Source organism: Phascolarctos cinereus, unplaced genomic scaffold (assembly GCF_003287225.1).
Source record: "Phascolarctos cinereus isolate Bilbo 61053 unplaced genomic scaffold, phaCin_HiC Scaffold_1;HRSCAF=81, whole genome shotgun sequence".
Classification (NCBI taxonomy): Eukaryota; Metazoa; Chordata; class Mammalia; order Diprotodontia; family Phascolarctidae; genus Phascolarctos; species Phascolarctos cinereus.
This window is the reverse complement of record NW_027555514.1, coordinates 15,993,410-16,002,593: the sequence shown is the minus strand read 5'-3', so window position 1 is coordinate 16,002,593 and position 9,184 is coordinate 15,993,410. Positions and strand designations below refer to the sequence as shown.

The window sequence follows — 9,184 nt, the reverse complement described above, 5'->3', positions numbered from 1 at the left end:
AACAAAGATTAGAAGGAAAGCAGAAAGCTGGGAAACAATTTTTACAGCCAGTTTCTCTGATAAAGGCCTCATTTCTAAAATATGTAGAAAACTGAGTCGAATTTATGAGAATACAAGCTATTCCCTAATTGATAAATGGTCAAAGGATATGAACAGGTAGTTTTCAGAAGAAGAAATTAAAGCTATATATAGTCATGAAAAAATGCTCTAAATAGGGACAACTAGGTGGCACAGTGGATAGAACACCAACCTTGGAGTCAGGAGGACCTGAGTTCAAATCCAGCCTCAGATACTTACTAGCTGTGTGACCCTGGGCAAGTCACTTAACCCTGATTGCCTCAGGCAAAAAAAAAATGCTCTAAATCACTATTGATTAGAGGAATGCAAATCAAAACAACTCTGAGGTACCACATTACACCTATCAGATTGGCCAACCTGACAAAAGAGGAAAATGATAAATGTTAGAGAAGATGTGGGAAAATTGGAACACTAATGAATTGTTGGTGGAGCTGTGATCCAACCATTCTAGAGAGCAATTTGGAACTACGCCCAACGAGCTCTAAACTGTGCATACCCTTTGATTCAGCAACACCACTACTAGGTCTGTATCCAAAGAACCGACATGTACAAGTATATTTGTAGCAGCTGTTTTTGTGATGGCAAAGAACTGGAAATTGAGGGGATGCCCATCCATTGGGGAACGGCTGAACAAGTTGTGGTGTATGAATGTAATGGAATACTATTGTTACATAAGAAATGGTGAGCAGATAGATTTCAGAAAAACCTGGAAAGACTTGCATGGTCTGATGCTGAGTGAAGTGAGTAGAAGCAGAAGAACATTGTATATGGTAACAGCAACACTGTGCAACGACCAATTTTGATTGACTTAGTTCTCCTCAGCAATGCAATGATCTAAGACAATTCCAGAAGACTCATGATGGAAAGCGCCATTGACATCCAGAGAAAGAACTATGGAGTCTGAATGCAGATTGAAGCATACTATTTTCTCTCTCTTTTTTTTCTTTCTCCTGGTTTTTCCCTTTTGTTCTGATTCTTTCACAACACAACTAATGTGGAAATATATTAAAATGATTGTACATGTATAGCCCATATCAGATTGCATGCCACCTTGGGGAGGGGGGAGAGGAGGGAGAGAGAAAAATTTAGAACTCAAAATCTTATAAAAGCTAATATTGAAAACTAAAAATAAATAGATAGACAGATAGATAGATAGATAAAAAGGGGGGATGACTGGGTCAAGAGAAAGGTTTTTCAGGATGGGCTGGTCCTGATCATGTTTCTAGGCAGTGGGAAGGCACCAAGTGGATGGGGAGAGATTAAAGACGAAGGGAAAATTTACAGATGTTTACATCAGCAAAGGAAATCAAGTGGAAGCAATCTGAATGCCCAGCAACAGGGAATCATTAAACAAATCAAGCTAAGATAATGCAATGGAATAATGCCATAATGAAATTAAACATAAGCATAAGAAACATAAAGAAATCTGGAAACTTCTTAATGAAATAATGTATAATAATATGGACCCATTGTTGACCCAGAGGATGAGGGAGCTTGTCCTGTCCTACCAATGGCCTTCTTCATCCACCCCCCAAACTCCTAGTTTTGGGCTCATGCTTTCTCCCTGGTTCAGTCCTCGGGGAACCTGGCCCCAAAAAGGAGGAGAATTTAGAGTCTAGCTCCAGAAGTATGAGAGAAAATACAAAAACCTTAAGTTCAGAGAGGTTCAACAACCACCTTGCTTCAGGTTTGTGAATAAGAATAACATAGACAAAAGATTAGGAGACAAGGGGGGAACAGGAAAGAGGAAAACCAGGGTTGACCCCGGTGGTCATTCTCCCACATTGACCTGGAATGACAGCAACACTAATCCAAATGCCAGACTCCTGCCAAGCTGGGGAAGTTTTGCTTCAGGCCTGGCCAGGTCTGTGGCCCAAAGACCAAGCTCAGCTTGGAGAGGTCTATTACTAGAAGGCTGATGAGATGAGGTGGCATAAGACTTTATATGATATATGTGATGTGATATGATAAAATATATGATATAATGTGATATATGATACAATACAATTCAAATCATTTCAATGCCAGGTTTAGAGTCTTGAAGACCTGAATTCAATTCCAGCCTCAGACATTTACTAGCTGTGTGACCTGGGCAAGTCACTTCACCCTGTTTGCCTCAGTTTCCTCATCTGTAAAATGGGTTGGAAAAGGAAATGGCAAACCACTCCATATCTCTGCCAAGAAAACCCCACATGGGTCATGAAGAATCAGACACGACTGAAATGTCTGAATAACAGCAAAATGATGGCTACAATATAACAATATAATAGCTAACATTTATACATAACTTAGAGCTTTGTGAAGCACTTTACGAATATAACATGACAAGACATGGACACCATCTGTTTTTCTGGCTACAGGAACTTGTCCAGCCTACCTGCTAATGCATGGAGGGGTTATAATGTATTTGGATACAGGAAGTACCCTGTCACTAAAAACCTTCAATGCTCCCTCTTGCTTCTGGGATAATCAGAGCTTCTGAGGCTACCTCTACGGCTCACCCACTATCTGACTCTAGCCTACCTCTCCAGCCTAATTATATATCACTCCTCTTTGTCTACTTCATGTCCCAGGCAAACTATACTACCAACTATCCCCCAAACACAACATGCCATCTTCTGCCTATGAGAAATTGGCCAGGCCGTCCCTCAGGCTTGGAAGGCACTCCTTCCTTCATTGTGGCCTTTCTGTGTCTTTCTTCCCAAAGCCTTCTCCACCACCCCTCCTCGAGTCCTCGTTCCAATCTAGATCTCTCCTTTGCCTGACTCACCTTGTAGGTGGAGACACAGGGTCCTCCACTGACATCCTGCTCTGAGGTCTCCTCATGGCAAGGAGGTGACCCTGAGGTCCCAAAGGTTAAGTGAGCAGATCCGCTTAGGTTCAGAGAGACCACACAATAGGTTACATACATTCTTAGTTCGTTGAATTGACAAAAATCACAAGAAATGAATTTTTAAAGTTGTACATGATCCTAAAAAATTTATTTTCATTGAGGCTAGTGAAAATTCTGAGTTTACTGTATACACACACACACACACACACACACACACACACAGAGTTAATAAAATCCCTAAGGAAAGAGACTACTTTATTTTCATCCTTGTATACCCAAGACCTAACTTAAAATAGGCCCTTAATAAACATTTAATTTGTACACAGGGATAGAGGACAGAGGCTTAAGGCTGGGAAGCCTGCAGAGAGCCTGTCCTTTTCCTACTAAAGGCCTCCTTCTAGAATGCTCCTGCAATTTTAGAATATTAGTATATTAGAATGTCTTATTAGAATGCTTCTGCAACCCGAAGCTTTAACCAATTGACAAACGTATGTTAAGTGATTATTACGTGCCAAGATATAAAGAAAAAGAAAATAGCCCCTGCCCTCAGGGAGCTTACAGTCTATCGATAAGGAAACAAGGACATCTATACATCAGTAGTGACAGCTCTGAAACTCCTATCCCAGTTCCCTTGCCCACTGACAAGCTGGTCCTCAGAGCATGGATACCACAACCCTAGAGCTCTAGGATAAGCCCCGAAGGACTGGGCACTGCCCTTCTAGTGTTACAACTCATGAGCCCCCACCAGTGTGCTTTCTACCACGATCTTTAGTTGCTGTCAATTAGCCACACTTCATCAACTTTTGGAAACTCGTGTTTTACGACAATGGCATAGTTGGTTTGAAACATCCCCGCTAGTCTGTGACACACTCTCCAATGGGTAAATACTGAATCCGGGGGAAATGGGCGCAAGCTGAGAAAGTGCGTGTGGCAAAGGAGGAACTCAGCTCCTGGAAGCCTCTAATTGGAGTCCCCCAGGCGTCCCTAGCAGGTGTGCCGTGGTTCTGGTTTTTCCCTGGGGGCTGTCTTCGGCCAAGCTCTCTCTAGCCCCTGGGGCAGACCCCGCCACCCGCTGATCCAGGGAAGCTGCGGAAGGTGGGGAGTCCTTATCCTGCAGACCCTTCCCCTACCCTACAGCGCCGGCTGGGGATGCCTATAGGAACAGCGAAAGAAAAGGGGGTCTGTCCGGCCCTCAAGAGGCTTACAGTCTAAGGAAGAACAACCTCGGGGAAAGGCAGAGAGCGGGTCGTGGTGAGCGGGGCCCCAGAGCTACGTCTTGGGGGACGCGGAGGTGACCCCAGTCCTGGGCGTGGGCTCAGTCTGCAGGTTGGGCAGCGGGCGAGAGACATGCGCTCTGCAAACCCTGCATACTAGCATTAATAATTATTAATTATGGTCATTATGTGATGAGCATCCTGGGCTCACCCCAGAACCGCGTAAAGAGGATCACGGGGTTGGGAACTGGAAGGGACCTCGGAGGCCATTTAGTTCATCCCCACTTTATAGATGGGGAAACTAAGACCCAGCCAGAATTAAGTGACCGGAGCAGGGTAACAGTGCAAGCGAGTTCCAGAACCCAGACCGTCCCGATATCCTAGGCTGATACATGGCCCTAGGTTTGGAGTCGGAGGACCTGGGATCTAACTGGGACACACACGATCACGTGCGGATTCCGTCCTCTACCCCCTCCCCGCGCGCCTCTCCCGTTAGCAAAGGCGCATGCGCAGCCTGAGAAGCCACTATCACGCTGAGCTCAGACGCAGAGAAGAGCCAGAGAGAGCCCCAGTCCCGGCTTCGGCGGGCGGAGAATGCGCGTGCGCAAGCCCCCCCCCCCGCCCCAGCAGGCCCCAGGCCTTCGGCGCTCTCTCTCAAGATGTCCGGTCATACGTCATGGCGTCACTACCGGTTAAGGAAACCCGCGGAGACGGGAGGGGAGAGGGCGTCCTGGGCGCGCAGCCTACCATGCTGGAGGGGCCGCCTGCCGGCTGCCGGGTCACGCGCCGGGCCCCTCGGGCTCGGGGATTGGCCGGGGCTCCGTGACGTCACCGCCGGGCGGGGCTGCGGGTTCGGTTGCACCGATGCCGGTTACATAGTAGCGGGTACGGCGTGTCCTTGGGCAGAGGAAGCGCGAGTCGGAGCGAGGCGGCGACGGAGCGGGCGAGTGCGGGGCTGCGGGCCGAGCCGGTGAGCGGGGCCGCGGGAAGGGAGCCCACAGCTGGCCGCGTGCTCGGGGCGGCGGGCGGCGGGGAGCAGGCCTGGGCCTGGCCCGGCCTCTCGGACCCGGGGCCGCGCTGGGGCGGGGGCGCGGGACGAACGTGGACGTGACCTTGGGTGGGAGGCAGGGCGTGGGGCCGGCCGATCTTGGGCCTCAGTTTACCCCCCTCCCCCCCCCCCGTTGAGCCCGGCTCGCCCCTCCCTGCCGTGGGGAGCGTGGGTGGGGGAAGGGGGAGCCCCCGCGGCCTCCCAGGTCAGCCCCGGGTGACCCCACCCTGACCTTATCAGAGAGAAAAACTGAGGCTGGGAGCCTGGGCAGGGTTGGGCCAAAGTCGGGCCGGTGACCCGCAGTGACCCCGGGGCTCCATCCAAAATGGGGCTTTGGTTCTGTCCTGCCCTGCCTTGAATGCACATTTTACAGAAAATGAAACTGAGGCCCAGGGGCGAGATGACACGGCCAAGGTCACCCAGCCACCCCAAATCGGCCTTTTCCTGTGTCTCCCACTCCTTTCTTCCCTGGGTTCGAAAAGCCTCTAGAGCAACCCCCCCTTGCACCCCGATATCCATCCTGTCCGGAGGCAGGGCTGGGGGGCAGAGTCTGGAGATAAAGAGGGTGGGTCAGGTTTGCCCAAGACAAGACGTCCAGAATGGGGCCAAGGGCCTGACCTGTGACCCCCAGGCCGGCGGGTCAAGTGGCAGGGCAGGTCAGTAAGCATCCCTAGACTCCTACAGCAAAAAGTGATCAATGTTTCTGTCCTTAGAATTCACCATGGGTGACGTGGAGAAGGGCAAGAAGATCTTTGTTCAGAAGTGTGCTCAGTGCCACACTGTCGAGAAGGGGGGCAAGCACAAGACGGGGCCCAATCTGAACGGCCTTTTTGGCCGAAAGACCGGCCAGTCTCCGGGCTTCACCTATACAGATGCCAACAAGAACAAAGGTAAGTGGGGGCAGAGCGGCGGGGCTCTGATCCCTGCCCCAGAGAAGCTGCCTTAGCACTGCCAGAGCTGGACTAATGAATCTGTGCTGTGCCTCTTCTAGGTATCATCTGGGGAGAGGATACGCTGATGGAGTACCTGGAAAACCCCAAGAAGTATATCCCTGGAACCAAAATGATCTTCGCAGGCATTAAGAAGAAGGGAGAAAGGGCAGACTTGATAGCATACCTTAAGAAGGCCACCAATGAGTAATAGTTGTCTGCTGCCTTATTTATTATAAAAAGGAGATGTCTCTCGTAATGAGATTACTTTTCTTTTTTTACCGGTATCATAACAATTCTATTTAAATTGGTTTCATCAACCAGAGAATTTTGATCATGAATGGCTGTTTAAAAATTTTGGTCAGCAGTCCTAATAAAGGAATGGTCAAATTACAGCCACAACCGAGCTGTCACACTTTTCTGTTTCTTTTAGAAGATTTTTATTAGAGGTAATGTGCTCCACCTCTGTCTCGGAAAGTTTTGATTGAATCTGGCTTCTTTTACTAAGCAGTAGGGAAAACCTACTTGATAGTTTCATATGACTTTTACCTGTAGTGGGGGATGGGGGGGTTATATTTTGGAAAAAGTTGTGCCCCAGCCTGTCCAAAGGCAGGGTCAACTGAATCAAAACAGACCCATAAATTTCCAACTTAAATTCCCTAACTTGCCATTAACAGCTTAATTACAATGATTTGATTAAATACTGCCTTTAAATTGTTGAAAGGCATTTCAGTGTATTTTGTTGTCTAACAATCCAGAGTAAAGAACATCCCATCATACGTGTGGGTGATCTTTGGATTGGAGCTGTGATAGGACCTTCTGCTGAGTTGTTAAGTACCTGTGAAGCTCACTTGTACCTTAGGGTTCACTTTTAAGACCTGTTGAATTTAAAGTTTGCCCCGTGTTCTATAGTATGTGAATAGTGTTAAAACTGACTTGGGTTCTGCTGTAAATGGTGTGATCATAAGAATTCAGCAATTAAACACTTGTTAATATACTTTTCCTGAATGCTTTCGATTGGTTCATTCTCTTCATTTTAAGTGGATAAGTTCAGAAGGCACCTTGTGAACAAGTAGTCTGTAGTGCTTGGCCAAATTGGTCTTTTGGGCAGCAGGAAATAGAACATCTCTGGAAGCTGGTTGGGTTTTCAGTGGCTGTAATCAGAGGAACAAACATTGAAATTTTCAGGAAAGGCAGTTTTCATGTAATTTTCATTGTCAGAGTCATCATCGGTGCCCACTAGTCCGGACCACGAAGCCTTGTGTCCCTTGGGTTTACTTAGCATCTTTAGCCCAAAAGTTCATTCAATCGTCTAGGAAGTGGAAAGAAGGAAAGTTTCTGCCCTTGACTTGATAGCTGTTCTGGGATGATTGGGGGGGTGGGGGGGAAGCTAAAATGAAATCTTGGGCCATAAATTTAGGAAAGCTCAGAGTCTGCTGGACTAGAATGAAACCTGGATTAGCCCAGCTGGTGCTTTGGAAGAGTCAGGGTTGGGACTTAAAATGTGTTTAAAGGAAGGTTAGTCCCACGCTCTAAAGGGATGAGGAGCTTAGAACATTTGACATGTGAGAGCCAAGGTACCTACTAAGGACTGATTACAAGGCATTCAAAAAGGACAGACTCTCCTTTTAATTTATGTAAAATATGTGTAAGATTGTCAGTAGCAGTTGGGTAGTTCTGTAAGAAAAATTGGGATAGACCTGAGTATGATAAAACTTGAAAAAATAAAACCATTTAGAAACAGCTAAAAAGTAATTATTTTACACAAATGAGGTGCAAGAGGAAGACTCGATACAGAGTAATGAAATGGGGAAGGAGGATTAGTAGTTCTGGTAACCTGTTTTCTTTGGGAATAGGTTTAAGAGGGAACAATATATATATATATATATATTTATATATCTAGAAGAGTATGAAAGTCTAAATTCAGAAATAAAACGGTAAAGGGCTAGGGAAGGAGTAGAGAATAAAGGAGGGATTTCTAGAGGGGTAGGTGAGGGAATAGGTTAAAGGGTATGGAAGTGGAATTTATGGGAATGGAAGAATAGGGGAGGGGTCCTTGAGGAGGAGGGTAGAAGTAGAGGAGTCAGGAGGGGTAGGAAATGATGCACAAACAAAGCGATGAAGAGTAGAATTTGTTAGGGGAAGTGTATAGATAGACGGATGGCTGTGTATTTGTATGTATCAGTATATAAATACATCTGAACTTAATGGTAGCCTGGGGGGGGAAGGGGAAAAATAAGCACACTGCAGAGAAAATAAAACAAGAGGAAGCAAAGGAGATGGACAGCTTTCGACACAACGTGTGGTGGTTGTCATACAGACTTTCTTGAGATTCGAATTTATCACTACATATTTCGAATCCTCTCATGGTCTGCTGTGCAGATGCCATGCTTTTTCCCCCTTTGTATTAAGTTTATCATATGCTTTTTTTTCCTTTTCTCTATTCTGTATTTGAGTACTGGTGTTTGAGTCTAAAATTTACCAGAAAATGAGATGAAGAGGGACGTGTGCTCCTGTGCGCCATCTTGGAGACTTGGTAGACCTATGGCGGACAAGATGGAGCAGGAACTGGGCATCGGGTGTGAAGACAGTAGAAATGGCAGGGCTTTGGGAGCGTAGGGCCACCCCAACTCATGATGTGCGTTTGGGACGATTCATAAAGTGACTAAGTATTGCTGGGTGTGTCCTTGCTGTCTCAAGTAGAGCACGTCAGTTCTGAGATCTGGATTATCCAGCCTGATCATGGAGCGGGTCCTGCAGTGAATTCTGGGCTGAGAGCTGCACATGGAAGCGGGAATCTTGCTTCAGCTAGATGTGTGTGACCTTGGGAGAGACATTGGTCTCTTTGGTCCTCTGTTTACCCATCTGCAAAAGGGGCATGCTGAGAGTGAGAGATGAAGTGTCATGAATGAGGAACAGCGAGTAGTCCAGTTCAGAAAGGGTAAGGTCAGGAAAGATAGGAAGAGCCCAGGTTAGGGAGAATGTTCAGTGCCAGAAAAGTTTGGTTCCACCCTGAAGGTGGTAGGAAGTCGCTTTAGCCCATTGCAAGAGGTCAGATCTATGCTTTAGGACAAAACACTTG

At 47.0% G+C, this 9,184-nt stretch overlaps 1 protein-coding gene across 1 annotated transcript; it reads left to right on the top strand.

The window, feature by feature from the left end:
• Window positions 1–4,956: 4,956 nt before the first annotated feature.
• On the top strand, window positions 4,957–7,110 carry CYCS (cytochrome c, somatic). Its single transcript, XM_020993385.2, has 3 exons — window positions 4,957–5,095; window positions 5,887–6,063; window positions 6,165–7,110. The coding sequence occupies exons 2-3, from the start codon at window positions 5,895–5,897 to the stop codon at window positions 6,311–6,313; spliced, it is 318 nt and encodes a 105-aa protein (XP_020849044.1). The 5' UTR covers window positions 4,957–5,095; window positions 5,887–5,894; the 3' UTR covers window positions 6,314–7,110.
• Window positions 7,111–9,184: the final 2,074 nt, after the last annotated feature.

Excerpts from the sequence above, each read along its gene's own strand:
- CYCS (XM_020993385.2), top strand. The coding sequence starts at position 5,895 with ATGGGTGACGTGGAGAAGGGCAAGAAGATCTTTGTTCAGAAGTGTGCT. Across the intron at positions 6,064-6,164 it reads AGATGCCAACAAGAACAAAG|GTATCATCTGGGGAGAGGAT; the intron begins GTAAGTGGGGGC and ends TGCCTCTTCTAG.